Here is a 19,614-nt window from a genome sequence, read left to right as displayed (position 1 = left end):
AAAGCCCTGAGTGTATTTCTGCACAGATCAATGCAGGAGCCTACATTCACAGACACATTCAGTGTGCCAACAGGAAGGTGCAAGAGTAGGGTGAGCAAAAAGCAGGTAGATTTAATTCTGCACCTGAAAATGGCATGAAAGTAGAGCACGCTTGGAACATAAAGAACACACACTAAGCAATTTGACAACAGCGGGCAAGACCAAAAGTGTCATTGAGCAGCAGAATATATTCAAAGGAAGATTTAAGAAAACACAATCAGGAACCTGAATGGTCAACCTGAAGGAAATAAAGCTGGCCCAGTGTGTTGCTGCCACTGTTGGGTACCAGCTTGTGAAAGGAACTTCTCCACTCTCAAACGAATCAAGATTGAGCTCTGCAGTACTTTAACTCAACAGCACCTGGAGGCTTTTGTGCTCACGGCTACTGAGCAGGATGTTTTGATGGCCCCGGATAGCGACCTGATTGTTGGCGACATAGCAGGGAAAAGCTGAGATGCTGCTGCTTTATTGTCAATCCAAAGATGAGGTGGGATATATGTTTATTTTTTGTTCTACTCTGTGACATGTCCACTCAAACTCTTCATTGTTTTCTTCTTCTTACAGATGGTCGCTGCCGCTGACATTTGTATGATTCAAGTCAGCTTTCTCAAGGACAAAATGTTCTCCTTTTCAGTGAGAGTCAGCCAATTCAAGTGTTGCCTGTTTATCCTCACAGTGCTTGTTTATTTGTTGGCTGTCATGTTGTCACCACTAGAGGGCTGTGGGTGTCTGGTAGTCAGGTATTCAAATGGATTAGGGAACAGGAAATTAGAGCTTTTGAGTGGAAATTAAAGCATTTTTTTCCTTCCACAGTCGTCTCTTTTATTTTAGTGTGGACTACCTGTGATGTGACCTTCCTTAAATGAGTACATATTTAGTAATTTTTTATAAATAAATTGTGACATAGTCTCTTTTCTCAGCTGTCAAGACTCATATTTTAATGTTAAGTGTGACATTGGCTACATGTATGCATGGTGTATTGTGTTTTGGTCTACATTGAAACAGTATTCCAAAGCAATTTTCCATTTCTTGTCAATCCCTGTATGTAAATAATAATGTTTTATCCTTCTTTGTATTTGCTATGTCTGAAAGGAAAAGAAATGTAAGGAACACCAAAAGTTTATCAGTATGAGTTAACAAAATAAGACCATTTATATATGTTACATAACTACATAAGTTGTTTGTAAATATTAATTTATTAGTTTCCTTGAAAGGGGAAAGTTTTGACCCGAGTCAGATGAAGAGACTCGGGGGGAATCTGCAGCTCTCATTAACTATTCTGAGCCTCATGGACATGACGCAACATATTTTGGCATTTCCTAAAACTAAAGAGATTAGCTCTTATATGTTTGGTTCATGTGAAGTTTGTGGTTTCATAGCATGTGCTATTTTCACATATCTGGCAACTATTCTAGGTCAGTTCAACCACATGGTGGCGTAATTGAAGCAGCTTGAGACAAACTATGTCATCAAATGACTGACTCACTATTCTGAGCCCTTTGTTTTGCTTAAATGAATACACGTTTTTACCACTTGCCCCCAGTCTTGAATTGTATATCTGAGAGCTTGGTATTGCATAAATCACTTGAATCTTCAGCTGAGCTTGAGGTTACATAATGTCCAGCCATTGGGCTACTGCTGCTGGTTGTGTAACAGATTACAGCACTGGAGTCAGACGAGGAAGTTTCAGAGCGCTGCTTTCTGGAAAAGGAGCATCCTTTTTATCAGAGGATGTTTTATTTGTTCATCATGATGTAATCACTGCAGTTAATTGCCTCTGGTCACCATCATGGCATTAAAACACTGTGCTTGGACAAGATCCAGAATCAAGTATTTTTATTGCTACTCTATACTGTATGACCATTGGCCTCTCTTCTTTCCTTTAAAGCTCACAATCACACACGGGGACTTCACATTGGTTGTTTATTAATGAAGCTGTAAACGATCCTTCATATAAAAAATTTAAAAAAATTAAAAAAAACATCCACGTCCTTTGTTCAGGCTCCATCTTCCATTCAAAAAAGATGCTCCGAGCTTGTTAGCGCTCCACTGAGCACTGGAGCACCATCACAGCTCACCACGACGAGGCAAGAAGAAAACAAGCTCGTCGCAAACAGCTCGGCAGCCAATCAGCGGGCTGGTTTCTCTTCAGCATCTCGGAGGTGCGGAGGCATCGAGCGGACTTGAGCTCAAGCAGCGGGGAGGAAAAAGACTTCAGGACTGCGCGACGCACAATTATGGTTTTGTGAACTTGACAAGAAGGTGGAGGATCACGACACCAGGTGATTTTTTTTTAAAAAACTGAATTTTGCATTATTATTCCATCATGGTGACTTGTGTTGACACATGGTAAACCTGCATGTTTTCACAATATGAAAAATGAAGATGACAGCCTACACAAATTCAGCTGATTCCCGAGCGTGCTTTTTGTTTTGCCTTTATGTCTCTGCACGCTTCCTTTGTACTGACGTTCAAATGTAAGATGCGTTTTAACCTGTGAGGACGCATGGCTGCACGTTTTGCTTATAGTTCTTTATATATCTCATTTGAAAGGTGTTATTTATTTATTTAGTTTGTTTGTTTACCTATAATGCCATATTCCGCATCGACAGATGAGCACTAGGGGCTGACAATAACAAAGAAATCACGTGGGATATGTGTGAATCTGGCATTTTCGACTTTATGTAACATGTTTTGCTCAGATCAACTGGTTAAACCAGCAGCTGCTGCCATGTCCACTAACATAAACATGAGCTTTTTCCTGTCTTGTTTATCTTCTGAACGTGGGCTCGATGAGAGCCAGAGAGGAGGGTTTGTCCAATAATCACACTTATTGGTTAGAAAGAATGATTGATAATGCATTTGGCCTGTGGCTGCAGCCTATATGCCGAGATGCTGGGTTACATGTTACATAATTATGCATGAAAAAAATGTATGCCCTCTTTTATTAGCTTCCTGATTCTGTGTGAATGAGCTCTTAATGATAGGAAATAGAGTAGCAGGAGTCTATTTGTGAGCATATGATGTAATCACATTGTAATTGTGTGTTGTTGTAGTGCTTGATGACAAATTAATGTCAGAATTGAATCAAATTGAGTTTAGATTATTTGGTTTATTATGCCCAGGATTGTAATATGTTAATCTCTTCTCAGTGAGTGCTCTCATACGTTCATGGGTTGAATTATGTATGCATGAGAAGAAGACACAGTCACTGATTTGTCCCAGATTTCGCTGCTCTAGGTTTTATTGTACTGGTCTGAGAGCCTTTGGGTTCTATCACAAAGAATCAACCTCAGAATGTAAATGAACCCATGTTGTTTATGATGACTCAAATGCAGGTCAGGTTTTCAAAATAAAGGGCAAAAGTTGTAGAAGCTTTGTAGTCCAACAGCATTGTCGTTTATGTCTACATTAATTACTATTTGGGACAGTTTCCATAGTGCATTGTTTTATTTTTAAGCATTTGTGTCTGTTGGATAAAGACATTACATGGCATTTCCATGACATTACAAACATTTTAATATTAGTCATCTTAATTAAGTAAGCGAGACACGGTCTGGCTTCTTAAAATCTTTAACTGGACTCTATTCAGAGTTAATTTGCTGCTGGCTCAACAGGCTTCTCTCCATCAGAGCCATGTCAGGAACATTCACAAATGTGGGGTTGAGTGAGGACCCCCAGGTTTTTTTTATACTGCCTTATACCTCTATTTGGCTTGCTGCTGCTGCCAACAACAACCACTGTGGCTAATTTCAAACATCTTGTTTTTCTATTGCACAATGCTTGCCAAGATGTTTGACTCACAGAGCAGTTAAAGGGTTTAGGGAGGCGAGGACTGACAGAGACAGCGTGGTGGTGACCTCAGACGAGGGCTACAGCATATGATGTCATGTCCTCTCGCTTTGTGTCTTTGGGGGGAGTGTGAGGGTGGAGGACTGTGGCCATACTGGGAAATGGTTAGGAGGCTGTATTTATTGGTGTCAGGTGGTACAATCCTGGGGCGACGTTGAGACCATGTTCAAAGATATTATTGTTATTATCAACCAAAATTAACGTTTTTGACCTCCCCCATACTATCTCACTCAGCCCCAAACCCAGTGATTTCTATTAAAGATGTAACTATTAACAGTTCACAAATATTGTTTCATTTTCTTAAACAGCTGGGCACTGTAGTTTTTAGCTAACATTAGGGTTAGGGACTATTTTCAGCTGTGGAGTAATACAGCCTTGTATTAGTTGTTACATTTTTTACCTTCATTAAAAGATTTACAGTGGAGATGGAGTTGCAGAGAGGAAACAGGGAGTGAGAGAGAAAGTAAATCTCAGTGTATGTGCGATTAACTCAGAATAAATTACAATGCCCATGTGCATAAGTGCAACAGTGTGGGTTCATTAGGGCTGCAGCTTGGGTAGTCATGGTATCACATTTTCACAACACAAAATAAAACTAAATACTGCTATCAGGCAAATTGATCTTTAACTTTAAGTGTGTGTTTTGTCTACTTTTTTTGACAAAATAATTACTCTCAACCGCAACACTGGCAACCAGCATTAAGGTGCATTACCACCACATGGTATGTTGTGAGAATGGAAAGACATGTCAGTTATTTAAGAGGTGCTGGAATATTTACACCATATTATTTGTATAATTTCCATTCATTTTTATCTTCACTCCCAATATATCACGACACCCAAGTAAATATTTAGCTAACATGCAGACTTTCTCAATTTACCAATCATGATTTGGTCTATGAACCATCAGAAGAACAGCAAAAAAAATGCTTTTAATTATTTTCTTGAGACCAAGGTGAAGCTATCAAGCTAAACGTTGCAGCTCTTTGTGTGTCAGAGTAACAATGGAGTAGCAGCTAGTAGATGGTGGTGTACCATAGATGGAGGTCAGTCTTGAGCAGAGTGGAGGGCTTGGGTGTAGTAATGATGGTTTTTCTGTTTTGATAGACTGACACTGTCACACTCCAGAGCAGCAGCCTGGAAAGGACGCTGATCTAGATAGAAAGCAGATGGCATCTCTGCGTGCCCACTCACCATGATGGCATGATGGAGGAGTAGACTACTGCTAAACACTTTCCTCTCTCACTAACTCTCTCTCTCACACACATCACTCTGACAACAGTGTCAACATTTTGTGAGTTAAACACCATCTGCCGAACGGAGAGTTAAACACCAAATTTTTGTTTTAGGTATTTCAGCCTGCATGTTGTCTACCGGCTGATCTCCTCCCTTGAGAATGAATAGAATGTTCCAGCCATGGCGGTATATTGTTGCTATGAATAGATGCAGTTCAAAATGGGTCAATTTATAGTTAAAGCACTCATCTGTGCAGTGTATTGCCAGAAGGCGAGTGTATGTAAGCATGCTGTCATCTAGTCACAGATTTGTCTCTGGAGAGCTGCCCTTAACTAAATGGCCTCTCGTTTGCATGTGGCAAAGTGGGGCAGAAAAAAAAGGCACAGGTTTGTATTTGTTTCATTTTTTAATACATGTGTAGTAATTTAGTTAGGTAGAACTTTATACTGTACTAAATGTCTCTCAATAGTCTTAATAGTTTTTTAATGACATGATTAAAAAAGCTGTCAGAGCACTACATTTCCTTTCATCCGTGCTCTACTTCAGGCCACTGAGCTGCAGTGTTAATGACCTCTCCCTCATGTATTGAACATGATGTGGTTTGAGGAGGCTTGTTGTACTTGAGACACTTGAAACTACTGACTATAAATTGGAGGAGGAGAGTAAAAAGATCCCTTTGTTTCACATAGATTTTGCTGCTGTCATTAGAGCACAAAGGAAAACACACACACACAACAAGTAGCTGATCTACTTGAAAGGATGTGGACCTCTATTGAAAGTACAGTCAATAATTATGGAACCTCAATGAGGGCATTACAGGAAATCGTTGCAAAACACTGAACCAGATTAAATCAAAACTTACATCATTTGAAAATACAAAGCAGATTTAACGGCTTTGTGTTTTTAATTGTAATAATATGTTTTATTCCTTTGCATTGCAGTGCAATTCAGTGAATTATAAATGAGTAAACCTCCCAAATTATAGGCTAATTTGTAAACAGACAACCAAGGAAAATAGGCCTGTACCGTTTATAACCATGTACCGATTACATTTGGTGCAAATGTATACACATTCACAGAGAAAAGATGCATATACCATGACTGCATAGTATATTAAATACATTTTAAATACCATTTGAAGCTAAAAATCAGCAGTTCAGTGAGTTATTAGAGCACTACTGTACTGGTGATTATTTATACTTGAGAAATAAAAGTTTGAGGCTTCAACAACCTCAGTAACTCTATCTGGATTGTCTTGGCCTGAGTCCTCGATGACATATGACTACAAAACCCCCTGCCATGAATAGTGGTACTCTGCGATGTCACCATGTGTGTATGTGTGAAGAAATGGGCATGGACGGAGAAGCCACTAGTATTGGACAATGGATTCTCAGTGTTTGCTGCTCTGAATGCCATTATTCATACACATTAATAAGAATTGACATCCTGACTATAATGGCACGATGCAGTGTCAATCTTGGAACTTTTGTACCCATTTAAGTGTCGACTGTACTTAGCAAGGTCACATTTGTAATTGTTGGCCACAAGGGTCGTGGAAACAAAACCCTTTGCTTCACTTGGTGCCACTGGGGGTGAGTGAAAGCATGTTATTGGCAACTTGAGGCAAACTTTGCTAGCCGCAGCAGACAGTTTAGTCCACGGGACGTGATATCTCTCTTTCTGGTTTGCATCTTGTTTAAACTTTAGCAAGTGCATCTATTGGAAAATTTCTCTAGACTTTGACGCTGTGTACTTTGCCATGGCAACACACGTCCTTTAAGGATGCTGAGCTAAGTATGGGAACAGCTGAAAGGTGAGCAGAGAATCATCTCTTGCTACAAATATAGTTCATGGTTACATCATATATATTGATAAATTGCTATTTTGTCTGGCACTAATTAGAGTTTCCTGCATGTTACTCAAGCAATGTTGAAATGCTGCTGCTCTGTACATGCAAATCAGGATTATGATGTGTATAGAGGGGAATCCCTGAACCGCTCATTTATGTGTCATACCAAACAATAATTAATATACAGACAGTGATCTGGTTAATGATAACAAAGAGGATTTTGATGTTGTTCCTTTTGAAGCTGTGGTTATTTTCACTGTATTCTAAAGTTTTGCCTTAAAGCTCTTTCTGTGTGTGTGTTTGTCAGCCTGGGTAAGACATTATGTCATAAATAATTGTGCATAATTAAAGAGTGATGAGGACATCAGTGGAATATTGTGCTTTTTTGCAGTGATTGAGTGCGTTAACTGCTTTAATTTTATTCTTTTCTTTAATTATGCCTTCCAATCTCTGGCTCTCACATCTGTACGGACACATCCTCTCTCACAGTATTCACCTCTGTTCTCATCTTTTCCACAGCACAGAGAGAAGACAAAGGTCAGCTCATCCAAGCACTGCACAGAGGGAACCAAATTCCTGCACAAGCATGGCAGACCAGAAGTAAGTTTTCAAAGTCATCCACAGTATTGAAGCATTCACCTCACTTTTTGGTGTGTTAGTTCAAACACCCATCTGCTCTCTTGGTTCTTGATTTGTGTTCCTTTGAATTCCACAGAGATCTATTTATATCCTTCACCTCTGTGCCAGAACACGCAAGACATCTGCCCATTCACAGGCAGTGTAACCACAGAAACACACCTCTGGAGAGTCTTAATCTTGCCTGTAAAACAGAATTACGGTAGAAAAAGGGATAGCTAAGACATAAATTAGCAAGCTGTGTCTTGACCTTAAGGCATGACGTGTTGTTTACCTATCGTGGAAGAGTTTGTCCGTTGAAAGTCTTGCAGAACAGGGTTAGTTCAGATGTGTTTGAGCCAAAAATCCTCTTTCTCCTCCTTCGTGTACAGGCTGTAATTAAAAGTCTTTTTCTCTTTAATCTGTTGGTTTTAATTAACTCTATTAGCCTTTCCTTTACAGAAATAATTTAATGTTATTACTCAACCTCATATGCCTGCTTTTATCAACTAATTCCAGATGGCTTCTGTACTTACATTTTCCATTATATTACCTCAACTGAAAACTATCATGTCCATGTATATGATATATCTAGGTCTAGGTATCTGATAATGATCAGATGTTGTATTTTTTCCCCTCATAGAGACAACATAGATGACTTTAAAGTCCAGACAGCCAAGCATCCTAACATGAGCTCGGCCCCTTTACGGCCACACAGTGAACAGTCTAAAGACCGGGCATCCAAAAGGCTTTCATCTGAGTCTAATGGGACCAGTGAAGGAGGCATGGGGTCGTCCACACCAGTGGAAATGACAGCTTTGGAAGAGGCATTTCGACGCTTTGCCATCCACGGTGACACTCGCGCTACCGGCAAAGAAATGCATGGCAAGAACTGGTCCAAACTCTGCAAAGACTGTGGCGTGATTGACGGCAAGAATATCACCCTCACCGACGTGGACATTGTCTTCAGCAAAGTCAAGTAAGAAAGACACCAAATGTAGTGTGTATCTTAAATATTCCCATTTCTTCTTGAGCCTCTTTGGGTTTCTACCTTTCATTGTCTAAAAGCCTGTTTTAGTTGCCGTTATTTAATCTTCGTCAACATCTCAGCCAGCTTACAGGCTTATAGCAGGCATGCCACTACAGGACTGTGTTCTTTTACTACATAGTACTACCTTACTGTTGCAGCAGCAGCAGAGATGACTACAGGGTTAGTCACCCAGATCGACATGCCCGAAAGGCCACTAACATGATGCAGACACAGTAGTGTTGTTCGCACAGAGAAGTGGACATGAAAACTGCCTCTGTAAAAAGGATATTTATTTATATTTCTTAGTGTCCAGAGAATTGAATCAATGTCATACATGAACTGATCAGACAGATAGGGCAGTGGAAAAGACTGAAGAAGAAAAACTTGATCCGTGCAGCTGTGCTTACATTTACCGAGTGTCTGCACACTATTTGGACTCATAACAATGACAGATGAATGTAAATTTCTTCCCCCACGACATCAAGTGTCAGTATTGTTATACTATTGGCCAAATACAGTAAGGTACATACAGATGTCTCCTAAGTGGCAAGTAAGAATAATGCTGGTGTATGAAAAGACAGGGCTTTTATAATGTGGGTATAGTATAGTTTTCGTGTATGTTTTGGAGTTTTCATTCATTTTTATCCTGGTTGAATGTTAAAGATTGTTCTGTTAGACAGCACCAGAACAGAAGAGTATGGCTGGAAGCCACTCGTCATCCAGCCTTGCTGCAGGAGGGAAAAGGCCGTGAAAAATGTCTGCTTGGGAATCTCATATTGATTTAGTAGATTTTCCGTCTTCTGCTGGTGTGTAATTATAGTTCAATCTCAGTCACTTTGTGTACACACTTATATACAGTAGATTCCAAAATGGTTTTTAGTGTTATTTTTCTGTTTGAGACTGTTTATCCTTGTTTTATAACAGGCCAGAGTTCAGGAAAGACAAGATATATTTCAGTCCAAAAATGTATTTCCACTCAACAACGACTCATCACTACTATCAACTAAAAGTGTGTAAAAATGTTTTGATTTCGTGTATCAAGTAGAAAAATGCACAGTTGTATAACTTATTGTGCTCAGTTTTAAATCAATTTGTCAATACTCCTGCTAGTTTCTGTAAAATAAACCGAAAAACTCACAAGATATATCACATATTTTGCACTTAATAATGCACATTTACTTCTGAAAAATAATAAGCAACTTTGCTAAGAAAGTACCCTTAATATAAATGCAGGTTTTATGTATTTTAAATGTGTGTAAACATCCAAATGTTCTTTTATTATTTAATTATTCATCTTCTTTACTCTCTTACTTCAGTAAACCAAAATAAGTATTCTTGTTTTTCTGGACTTTGAGTCACCCACATAAACACCTTCACAGTTGGCATGGCAATGGGTGTTCATGTTTACTGCTATGAATATTTTTCTTGGGAACCTAGAGCTGACTGTGAGATTTAAGCTTGTTTACATCATGCTCCATTGGTGAGCAGTATTTAGCAATGTAAAAACAATATGGTATGACCACTTTAAACATTTATTATTTCATGCTTTTTGTGGTGAACCTGTACAACTTGTATATATTAGGTCCTTGGATGTGTGTGCCATGTAGATTGGCAGGCTCTGTCGTCTGAGATGTGCAGGGTCTTATCAGGGAGGATCGTGCAGTAGAATCAGTGGAATCTGAGCAAAGCATGTGTACATACACTTCAGATGCAGCCACAGGATAAAAAGAGGTACAGACTGGGGGAGGGTCTCATTTCCATGTAGTTTCTGACTCCAGGCATGACTGAGCCTGGCTACCATGCCAGAGATGCAGATCTTCACTTTCCCTTAAATCAGTGTCAGAGCTCTTTTCTTGCACATGAAAAATTAAACAAGTTAATGAGCTTATCACGGTATGGCTAAATGAGTCCTTATTTATTGTGAGTATGGAGGTCTGCTGCACCATATCGAGTCTCTGTTGTGTTGTCTGCCTGTTTGGAGCCAGAACACCACAGCATGAACTATGAATGAGGTAGAAATCTGGTATGGTCTAATTAATTACTAGCATGGTCTTATGATGGCTTCATTTTCCAGGCTTCAGTTGTATTTCCTCATCACTGAACTCGATCGTAGGCGGTGCAGGAGCCTTTTTGCATTAAACATATTCAGCCAATTACTGTGTCAGATCCTTATGGATCATTTACTGCAGATGGTCGGACTATGCAAATAAACAGCAGGTCAACTACCGCTGAATCCTGAACAAAAATAAAGTTCCACTCACCCTCTAACCTTTGTCCTATTCAACCCTTATCTCAGCCTTCTCAGATTCTGATTTGATGTTTATTTGCACAGCTTAATCATTTGTATACTTTGGAGAATTTATTAGCTGAGTATGAGGCGATCTGCAGAGGACACAGAGTTATCTTCCTCGGACAGACACGGCAGCTGGAAATCCAGTTTCCCTCCTGACAATAGACAGCATGGAACAGGCGCAGAGGAATGGAGCTCTCAAATGTTCAACACTGATGGATCGCCCAAACACAAAAACGGGTCACTGGATGAGTCAAATTAATAATAAACCCAAACATCCCTGTTTACTGTAGCTTGTTGCTATGACAGCAGGTTGCCTGGGGAGACTGCAGGCTTTATAGACTGTTGTTTGGGCGATTTATCACCACAGCAATGGCTGTTTGTGTTTGTGTTACTATGCACTTTTAACATGGAAGTGAAACGGGCACATGGCCAATTAAACAACTCGAGCACTCTCAGAAGAGAATGATTGATGATGATGATCTGTGGTACGGTACTGTCAGTGGTTACAACCGGTTTTTATCTTATATGTGAGAATGCAGATATATACAGCAGGTCTAAATGTCTCTAGCTGGAATGAAAAACATCAGGGCTCTGGGGCCTTAACACAATATGATACATGATATGAACAGACAGTCACATATACAGTCTACAGGTGTGTGTGTGTGTGTAAGTATGTGGAGTTGCTCAGACGACAGTTAAGTACAGAGACACACTGGGAGACAAGATCCAAACAGAGAAAGTTTTCTCATTGTTTATCACAGTAGGATACCATCTCCATGCTGTGTCTTACATCTGCCATGTTGAAGTGATCACACATGGCTCTGTGTACACAACTGTCTGCTCTAATTTTTTAAGCTTTCAAACTCTGCTGAGACGCTGAAGAAAAGACCTGCTTTTAAAGCAAACCTAAATACAGCGTTTCTCTGCCCGGAGACAGTTTTTTAGGTGGGGTTTATGTACTGTGACAAGTGTTAATCCCATACTTAAGCTCCTTTTCCACCTGCATTTCAGGAAGAAATCCGCTCGCAACATCACATATGACGAATTCAAGCTTGCACTTGGAGAGCTGGCCAAGAAGAAATATAAAGAGAAGACTGGAGAGGAGGCCGAGGCCGAAGTCTTCAAGCTGATTGAGGGGAAGGCACCTGTCATTGCAGGAGTTACGGTAAGACTCAACACATGAATATTATTAACTTTATACTGGAAATCACAGTATAAACTCAAATATTTAAAAAAAAACTTCCTCCACAGAGGGCTGTGGCCTCCCCGACAGTGAGTCGTCTCACGGACACCAGCAAGTTTACAGGGTCACACAAGGAGCGATTTGACCCCACTGGCCGTGGGAAGGGTAAGGCGGGACGAGAAGACATAGTTGACACTTCCGGATACGTCTCGGGATACAAACACCGAGGAACGTACGAAAAGAAAGTGAATAAACCCACTGTGGGCAAACCCATGTGAGGGCGAGGATGAGGGAATAAACATTTGTTCAACTACTAGGATAATTTTGTATTAAAGGGTACTCAGAGAAAGCACAAAAGAATAGGATTTCATATATTTTCCCACCCATCTATTTTGTGTGTGTGTGTGTCTGTATGTGTGAGAGAAAAAGAGATGATTTTGAGTTCCTCTCTTTGTGAAGTGTGAGAACTGGAAAACTGTTTACATCTATTTTTACAAGTCATCACCAGCTGGTACATTCCTGTCTGATTGCAAGTTACTGCCAAACACTGAAGAGAACAAATGAAAGAAACTGCTACGCTATGAATATTGAAGCTTTGTTGTTATGATAGGGCTTTATAATATTTACTGAGCACAATTGAAACAACATGCCAAGAAAAACAAAAGTGGGACAACAGTTTGATAAATTAACAACATTGCACTTTTTAATATTCTCTTCCCATATTTAGCTGGAGAGGCATTTCAATGATAATTGGCAATAACACGTATGACATGGGTATTATCAATTATCAGTCAGTATCAATGTTTGTTTCTTCTGAAAATGTTTTATTCCATCTTCAGTGTTATTTGTCTGCCATCAACACTTTTCTTAAAAAGTTAATTTTTTTATTTCACAAGTTCAGTCATTTAAATAATTTGCCTTCAGCTCAAACCAAGAGAAATATATTGAGGATTTTGTCACCTCGTTTTAAACTTTTTTGCAGTTCGTCATTAGACTGAACATGTTTGAACCCTGCCATATCTTCTTGCTTCAGTGAATATGTAAAACATGTCATGCGAACTCTTTAAATGGGCCTGCTTAAAACAAACAAACAACAAACAAAAAGATATACAAGTAGTTCCCTTTTTTCTCTTACATTGTCGTTATTCAAACCCTATTGTACCTACCTTCCCTGTTTGCTAACATGCTTTTTAAATTTGAAATTGGTGACTTCTGCTGAACAAGGAAGCTCTAACCACAGTAGGTGAGCTTGGTTGTACAAGATTGTATTTTTAACATTCTACTTATATTTCCTCATCAGATTTCTATACCGTAGTTCTAATATATTTGTGGTAAGATTGTGTATATTCTAAAAAGTTATAGCCACATGGCTTAATTTATGACACTGGCTACATATGTTGTTGTTTTTTTTTCTGTATTGCTGTACTTTGTGCATGTTATGTATATTGCATTTGATTCAGAAGCATATAGATAACAGTAGGAGTTTGTCATATCTTATCTGAACTGCCGTGCCTGCTGTGAGGACACACTACTGGACAGACTTTAAAATTAATAAATATTAAGTGATGGAATTGTGAGATCATGATAAAATCGTATATTGCTTGAAATCAATATGTATCAACCTGTACATGTACAAAGTCAGCTGCACTCCAATGCTATTATATTTCTCTGTTGGTAAAGAAAAAAAAAAGTACCTCTTAAGTTTGGTACTGTCACCCAAGGCACAAATTCAACTGAAAACAAATGCAGGGTTTTTACTATTGTATCCTTACATACTGTATGAGATAAAGGGAAAATTGCAAACAAGTAATATACTTTTGTAGAGTATTTTTCCAACATAGTGACAGTGTTTGACTCACAGATGTCACACATTACCTGTAGCCTCAGCTGATGAAGAATCATGCATCAAGTGCAAAACTAGCAGCTATCATTGTGTTAGTCTTTGTCCGCTGCAGGAGCTCGGATATGATCTGTTTTCTGTGCTTAATGCCAAATACTGTGCACCTTTACTGTGGAGGAACAATGTTGTTGTTTTTTTTCTTTTTTAAAATAACTTTTAATGTACTATTGTGCCCTGGTGCATGCAGTGTGTTTTTGTTCTTGTTCTTTAGGCCTCTTAATGTGTGTTTCATGATTTGTAGTGCATTCTTGAAAATAAAAAAAAAAGAAAAACACACCTCTGAACCTCTGTTGAGTAGGTTATGGGTGTCGGTCAAACCACATTGTTTTATATTCTTATGTTATTTTTTTCCCCACAGGCACACTGAAACTTTCCACAAGTAGCACCAAACAGTGACCTGTAATATTCACTGACAACCAAAAGCTACATTCAGTTCTTGTACAGTAGTAGCACCCACATCGTAACCTGGTTTGCCAGGTCTTGCAAGAGGAGTGTGTGTGTGTGTGTGTGTGTGTGCGTGTGTAGCTTTCCAGCCCTAAGGCAGAGGTATAAATAAAGGCATAGTGCAGCTGGAATCTAGATGCATTCATTCCACTGCCGTGTACAAAGCAGATGGAGAAACGAGTGACCTATAAAAAAAAAGAAAAGAGGGAAAATAGGAAGAGAGACACAATCTTGCCACTGATCCAGGAAATACATTATGACCTTCTCTCTAACATTTTCCCTTTATAATAATTTAACATAGCAGCCCTGTCACACACTTGTACACAAACTTCCATGAATGAATTGACTTTCCCCGCTACTGTTTACATCAAGCAAACACAGCCTATACATATTCTTTTGAAATAATAAACACTAGACTATAAACACACAAGGGCTGGGAACTTAATATATACAAAAAATAAATGTACACTGCAGTGATGCAAAGTAAAAATGAATTTTAAAAAATTCTGGAAGGCTAATATGCCGCTCTGCTTAGCCTGACTTTGATATTTTCATCCCAGTGTGCGTCTTTTCATTCAAATTCTCCTTCATAGTTCCCCACTTCCCTTCAGCTCGGCTAGCAAACATTCATTGGTAGCCACCAGGGACCTGCAGTATACTGTATACACAGACAGACAAATCACAAACAACCACCAAAGTAGGGCTGACTGAGAACAATCATTGTTATGGGTGTGTAGACAAAAAAACAAGTGTCAACACTAAGGATAGCTGCATCCTCTTACCGGTGACTTTCTTGCAGCATATTTGACAGATCCTTCACTTTCTCAGCCTCCTGCACTTTCTCCCTCAGCCCTTCGATCTCTTTCCTCAGCGCCTCCACTTCTGTCTGAGCCTCTAAGCAAGCAGAGCATGAGAGTTTGGAAGGAAAACAGCAAAAATGTACTTATAAATGTCTCTGGCATACACCCACCTTTAATCTGACTAATTGGTGAACTTTTCATCATAGACTTGAGATACTGTCGTTCTAACTTGATGAGCTGTTTCTGTAGAGCCACGTTTTCCTCCAAGACAATCCTCAGCTGCTCATTGAGTTTGCCCTGTGTTAAAGTAAAGCCAATAAATTCAGTGCACTCATCAAAGCTACCTAAAGCTCAGCATTATTTTACACTGCTCAATCCACTCACACATGCACTGCGAGATTCCTCCAGCTGAGCAGAGAGGTTACGGACTTCAGTTTTGTGCTCTTCCTCTCGCACAGCTGCTTGGAAGCTCAGTGCATCAGCCTCTCGCCTTAAGGTCCTGACCTCAGCCTCCCGACTGGAAATATCGTTTTCCATCATAGATAGAATCTGGACTGCTTGAGCTGGATCCCAAAATAGAGACGATAATAACACATTCATTATCTCAGGCTCCTGTAATCAGATACAACATTCCCCAAAACCAAACTCCGACTCACACAGGAAGTTGTTGTTATGATGCAGCGACCTCTCTCCCATCCAGTGTTTGTCCACGAGGTTCAGGAGCATCTCCAGGGGTTTCCTATAACTTCCCTGGGTGGTGATTTTAAAGATGAGTTGATATACACCAAACAAACAAGCACAAATAATGATTCAGTATGTGAAATAATAAGAAGACTGAATTCTCTTCACCCACCCTTTTCTTCTTCTCTTCTTGCTGTGGCAGGCTGGAGCCCCCTTCTGTCTTACTGAAGCTAGAGTAAGTCAGTCTCGGAGGATGTAAGATGGGGTTGGAAGGGTCAGACAGATTTAAACCAGGACGACGTGGACTGGGAGGCCGGATATTAACAAATGAAGAACTGTGACGATGACTTTGATCTGGAAAAATGTTAAAAGCACATTTAACAACTTAAAGTCAAAATGTGGTATTTGTGTGTGTATAATGTCTGACAAAAGGTTTTCATTAAGTACAGACATTCAGGTCTTACCAGGATTAGGGGTATAATGTCCTTTGGCTGCATGTCTGGTTTGTTTGGGGAGGTCTTTTTGCTTTTGTTTTCCAAGCACAGGCCTGCGTTTCTCTACATAAGGGCCAAAGGACACCTTCGGTCTGTCAGTCACTTTCAATGAGGTAGAGCTTCTTTTATGAGACGGTTCATTCATTTGTGGCACTTTGGACTTGGTGTTATCTGTCAATTGCAAATGAAATAATAAAACACTGATATTAATTGACCTTCAATAGACACACTGTGTTCATGATGAAAAAATACATAAGAATTAGCTTCTGTCTCCACCTAGTGGTGGTTTTACACATTGTTAAAAAATAACTGATTTAGTGCCCTTAGATGGAAGAAGTAAATAAGTTTTATCCACGTCATATGATCTGTTTCAACCTCTATCCTCCTAATAAGCCATTAATATGCACTTGATTAACTCTACATCTCGAAATGACTCCCTGCACAAAGAGCTGCAGAAACGTACCATAATTTGTTGTAGGATACCTGAGGATGGACTTAGCAATTTCCTAAAAAGAAAAAGCACATGCAATATGTGTGAAAATGTTGATGCACTACTGATACTGTTGTTTTTAAAATGTGAAACAAAAATCACCTCTTTTGGAGTAGAACTCCTCTGTTCAGTAAAATCATTTGAGTCTTCCTCTTTTGAATCTGAGGCAGAAGACAAACAATTAACATACGTCTGAAAACAAAACCGAAAGCAAATTCTACTGGTGTGGTTTTGTTTTGAGAACTGGCTTTTGGACTTTGACATCTTACCTTCAGCCTCCTTGTGAAGTGAGTCAAAGAAGGGCAGAGTTTCACTTCGGTCTCCATGATTTGTCGCAACAAAATTCATGACAATATCATCAGTGTCAGTCAGGAGAGAGAGTCTCTTGGTTAAGCGGTCAACTAAAGCCAGTCTCTGATCACTGCTTCTAGGAACCATGAGCAAGACAGGAAAGACACAAGGAAGTTATTTTGATAATTGGAATTTTCTGTGGGTGATTACAACACTTTGGTCATTTAAAATGTATGTGCTTTCTCTTGACTCATCAGATTTGTCCTCATTGTCCTGTTTCTGTATAAATTAAGGACTATGACATTTTCTAAATAGTATTTTTGAAGAAAGCAATGGCTGTAGAGTTTTGTATACATGGTATCTATCTAAAAGGTTTGGTGAATAAAGCACGGTGTGCTTCAGAAGAGTTGTGTGATGTTTTAAAAATAATTAACCAAACATTCCCAAAGCTTCTTTACCTTCTTCAACCTATTTTAGACCCAACAAACATCACAATAAGCTTTGGTGTGTTCTCCATGTTTTCAAGATCATTGGTAGACGTTCTATCAAGTCAAAGTTAAGCTGAAACACATGAACTCTTCATCGTACCTTTGGTCAGCGCCCTGATTCAAAGATGAGCTCTTCTGCTGAGGTAGAAGGTCCGAGGAGAACTGCATTATGGCAGCTTTGCGCTCAGTGTCTCTGACTGAACAGCCATCTAGGAAACAATGGAGGACTCTCAGTCATGAAAACTGATCTGAAATTAACACAGTCTGTGCTACATGGCTATGTCTCACCTAGTCTGCGTAGGTTGGGCATGGCATGCACCAGATGAGGGCGGTAGTGTGGGTCAGTTTTGGTCAGAGGGTTGAGTCTGAGGTCCAGTTCTCTCAAAACTGGAAGCTCATACAGTACTTTCACCTCTTCGAGGGAAGGTATGCAGTTATAGTACAGGATCAACCTCTCCAGCAGTTTCAAATGCTGAACCCCCTGAGGAGAAAACAACAGATATTACCAGATACATTCAGAACAATGTATGTCACTGAGCTTTTCCACCTACAACTTGTATGTTTGTAAGTGCTTATTGTGTTAAGGCAGGGAGGGATGATGTGCTCTCAGGTGTAATTTCCATCAATTTCATATCTTGGAGGCTGGTCAGTCAGTATAAACTCATGCTTTGCAGTCAAATAGTTTCTTAAACTTAAAAAAGGTCCAGTGTGTAAAATTTAGGGGGGGTCTATTGGTAGATAAGTATGCGTACAATCACCAGAAAATGAGAACTGATGCATTTTTTTTTCTAATTTCATGGCCAGGGGGCAGGGTGAGGCGAGGGGTATTCAGTTGGTTACAAACCTACAACCTCACCAATACATGATGCCAATAAATCCTACACAAAACATTTTAAAAATGTGTTTCTAGGCTGTATTTCGAGGATACAAATATCTAAATATGTGAATATTTCTGTAAGTGTGTACATAAAACGGCTCCATTGAAGAGTTGTACAAGCCAATACAAAATGTGATGCAGTCCGTGTGAAATAACAGGTAACAACTTTAAAGCTATTGAACAGGAAAGGATCTAACACCTCCACCCTGGGCTTTAAAAACACCATCCAGATTTTACCCTGACGGAGACGAGCGCATTGCAGGAGAGGTCCAGAGACTTCAGACGGACAAAGTTATTCAGCGCGTTTCCCAGATGTGTAATCTTCTCCTCATACGTGCCCGGGAGGCTCAGAGAGCGAACATCACCTGTAAAAAGTAAGTTATGTTTTTATGAATGGGAGCTGTTTGCAGCAGGTGATAGGTACCGCAGAGGCTAACGCTGTGTTAGCCGTCATTAGCTTAGCGCAGGGAAATAACTAGATAAAACCATGTACACGGTCAAAAGCTGAACGCCGTGGCTTGTTAGCTGCTGTTTAGTCCTGTGGTTAGCTCGTATTAGAAACGATATTACCGAGACACGGATGTTTCAGTTGTAATCTGTCCCGTATCCACTGCTCCGTTACTGTCAAACACTCCGCCGCCATACTTTTCGAACTTTTGTTGCATTCAGGTACTGTCAAAAAAAGTCTGTTTTCAGAGCATCCGTTTTTTATTTCAAATGAAACATTTAACCCCAGGACACTAACGTTGGGTGATTTTCACCCACACAGTTCTTGTCGTGTGATTTTCATTGTGTTGCTGCTGTCTGAGTTGCATGGGTCCTTAATGCTGTCATGGGTAACTTCAGGCTGCTCACTGATGTCATTAATGGTATGTTTGCTTCCCTCCTCCCATCTATGTTTTTTTTTTCAGGAGGCATGCGACGTTAGTGATAGTGAGTGCCATTTTTTGTGCCATCTCCCACAATTGCAGAAAGTCTGTGCCTTCACCAGACAAGGCTCACATGTCCCAGAAATGGGTGGACCAAAGAAAAGGTTCCTTATCATTGTGTCT

At 39.7% G+C, this 19,614-nt stretch overlaps 2 protein-coding genes across 5 annotated transcripts; one reads left to right on the top strand and one right to left on the bottom strand.

The window, feature by feature from the left end:
- Positions 1–2,078: 2,078 nt before the first annotated feature.
- tppp (tubulin polymerization promoting protein) lies at positions 2,079–14,132 on the top strand. 2 transcript variants are annotated; one of them, XM_010756918.3, is made up of 5 exons: positions 2,079–2,321; positions 7,496–7,576; positions 8,235–8,570; positions 11,926–12,079; positions 12,166–14,132. In XM_010756918.3, exons 2-5 carry the CDS (start codon positions 7,563–7,565, stop codon positions 12,373–12,375), a joined length of 714 nt encoding a protein of 237 aa, XP_010755220.3. In that variant the 5' UTR covers positions 2,079–2,321; positions 7,496–7,562; the 3' UTR covers positions 12,376–14,132. The 2 variants fall into 2 exon arrangements, with proteins under 2 accessions (XP_010755220.3, XP_019126747.2); XM_019271202.2 differs by lacking the exon at positions 2,079–2,321 and adding an exon at positions 6,570–6,719.
- A 91-nt stretch (positions 14,133–14,223) lies between these two features.
- On the bottom strand, positions 14,224–19,261 carry cep72 (centrosomal protein 72). 3 transcript variants are annotated; one of them, XM_019271176.2, is made up of 14 exons: positions 19,133–19,261; positions 18,800–18,927; positions 17,974–18,166; positions 17,786–17,894; positions 17,176–17,333; positions 17,009–17,067; positions 16,880–16,922; positions 16,387–16,587; positions 16,095–16,276; positions 15,898–15,991; positions 15,626–15,804; positions 15,412–15,538; positions 15,224–15,335; positions 14,224–15,089 (listed from the first exon to the last, which is right to left on the bottom strand). In XM_019271176.2, exons 1-14 carry the CDS (start codon positions 19,203–19,205, stop codon positions 15,029–15,031), a joined length of 1,719 nt encoding a protein of 572 aa, XP_019126721.1. In that variant the 5' UTR covers positions 19,206–19,261; the 3' UTR covers positions 14,224–15,028. The 3 variants fall into 3 exon arrangements, with proteins under 3 accessions (XP_019126721.1, XP_027142654.1, XP_027142653.1); XM_027286853.1 differs by having other exon boundaries at positions 15,224–15,327; positions 19,133–19,243; XM_027286852.1 differs by having other exon boundaries at positions 17,176–17,330; positions 19,133–19,243.
- Between the last annotated feature and the right edge of the window lie 353 nt (positions 19,262–19,614).

Source organism: Larimichthys crocea, chromosome XIII (genome assembly GCF_000972845.2).
Source record: "Larimichthys crocea isolate SSNF chromosome XIII, L_crocea_2.0, whole genome shotgun sequence".
NCBI classification, from domain to species: domain Eukaryota; kingdom Metazoa; phylum Chordata; class Actinopteri; family Sciaenidae; genus Larimichthys; species Larimichthys crocea.
This window is presented reverse-complemented; position numbering and strand designations above follow the sequence as displayed.

Excerpts from the sequence above, each read along its gene's own strand:
- tppp (XM_010756918.3), top strand. Across the intron at positions 8,571-11,925 it reads ATTGTCTTCAGCAAAGTCAA|GAAGAAATCCGCTCGCAACA; the intron begins GTAAGAAAGACA and ends CCTGCATTTCAG. Across the intron at positions 12,080-12,165 it reads CTGTCATTGCAGGAGTTACG|AGGGCTGTGGCCTCCCCGAC; the intron begins GTAAGACTCAAC and ends CTTCCTCCACAG.
- cep72 (XM_019271176.2), bottom strand. The coding sequence starts at position 19,205 with ATGGCGGCGGAGTGTTTGACAGTAACGGAGCAGTGGATACGGGACAGA. Across the intron at positions 18,928-19,132 it reads ACTGAAACATCCGTGTCTCG|GTGATGTTCGCTCTCTGAGC; the intron begins GTAATATCGTTT and ends TACTTTTTACAG. Across the intron at positions 15,090-15,223 it reads ATGCTGCAAGAAAGTCACCG|GTCCCTGGTGGCTACCAATG; the intron begins GTAAGAGGATGC and ends AGTATACTGCAG.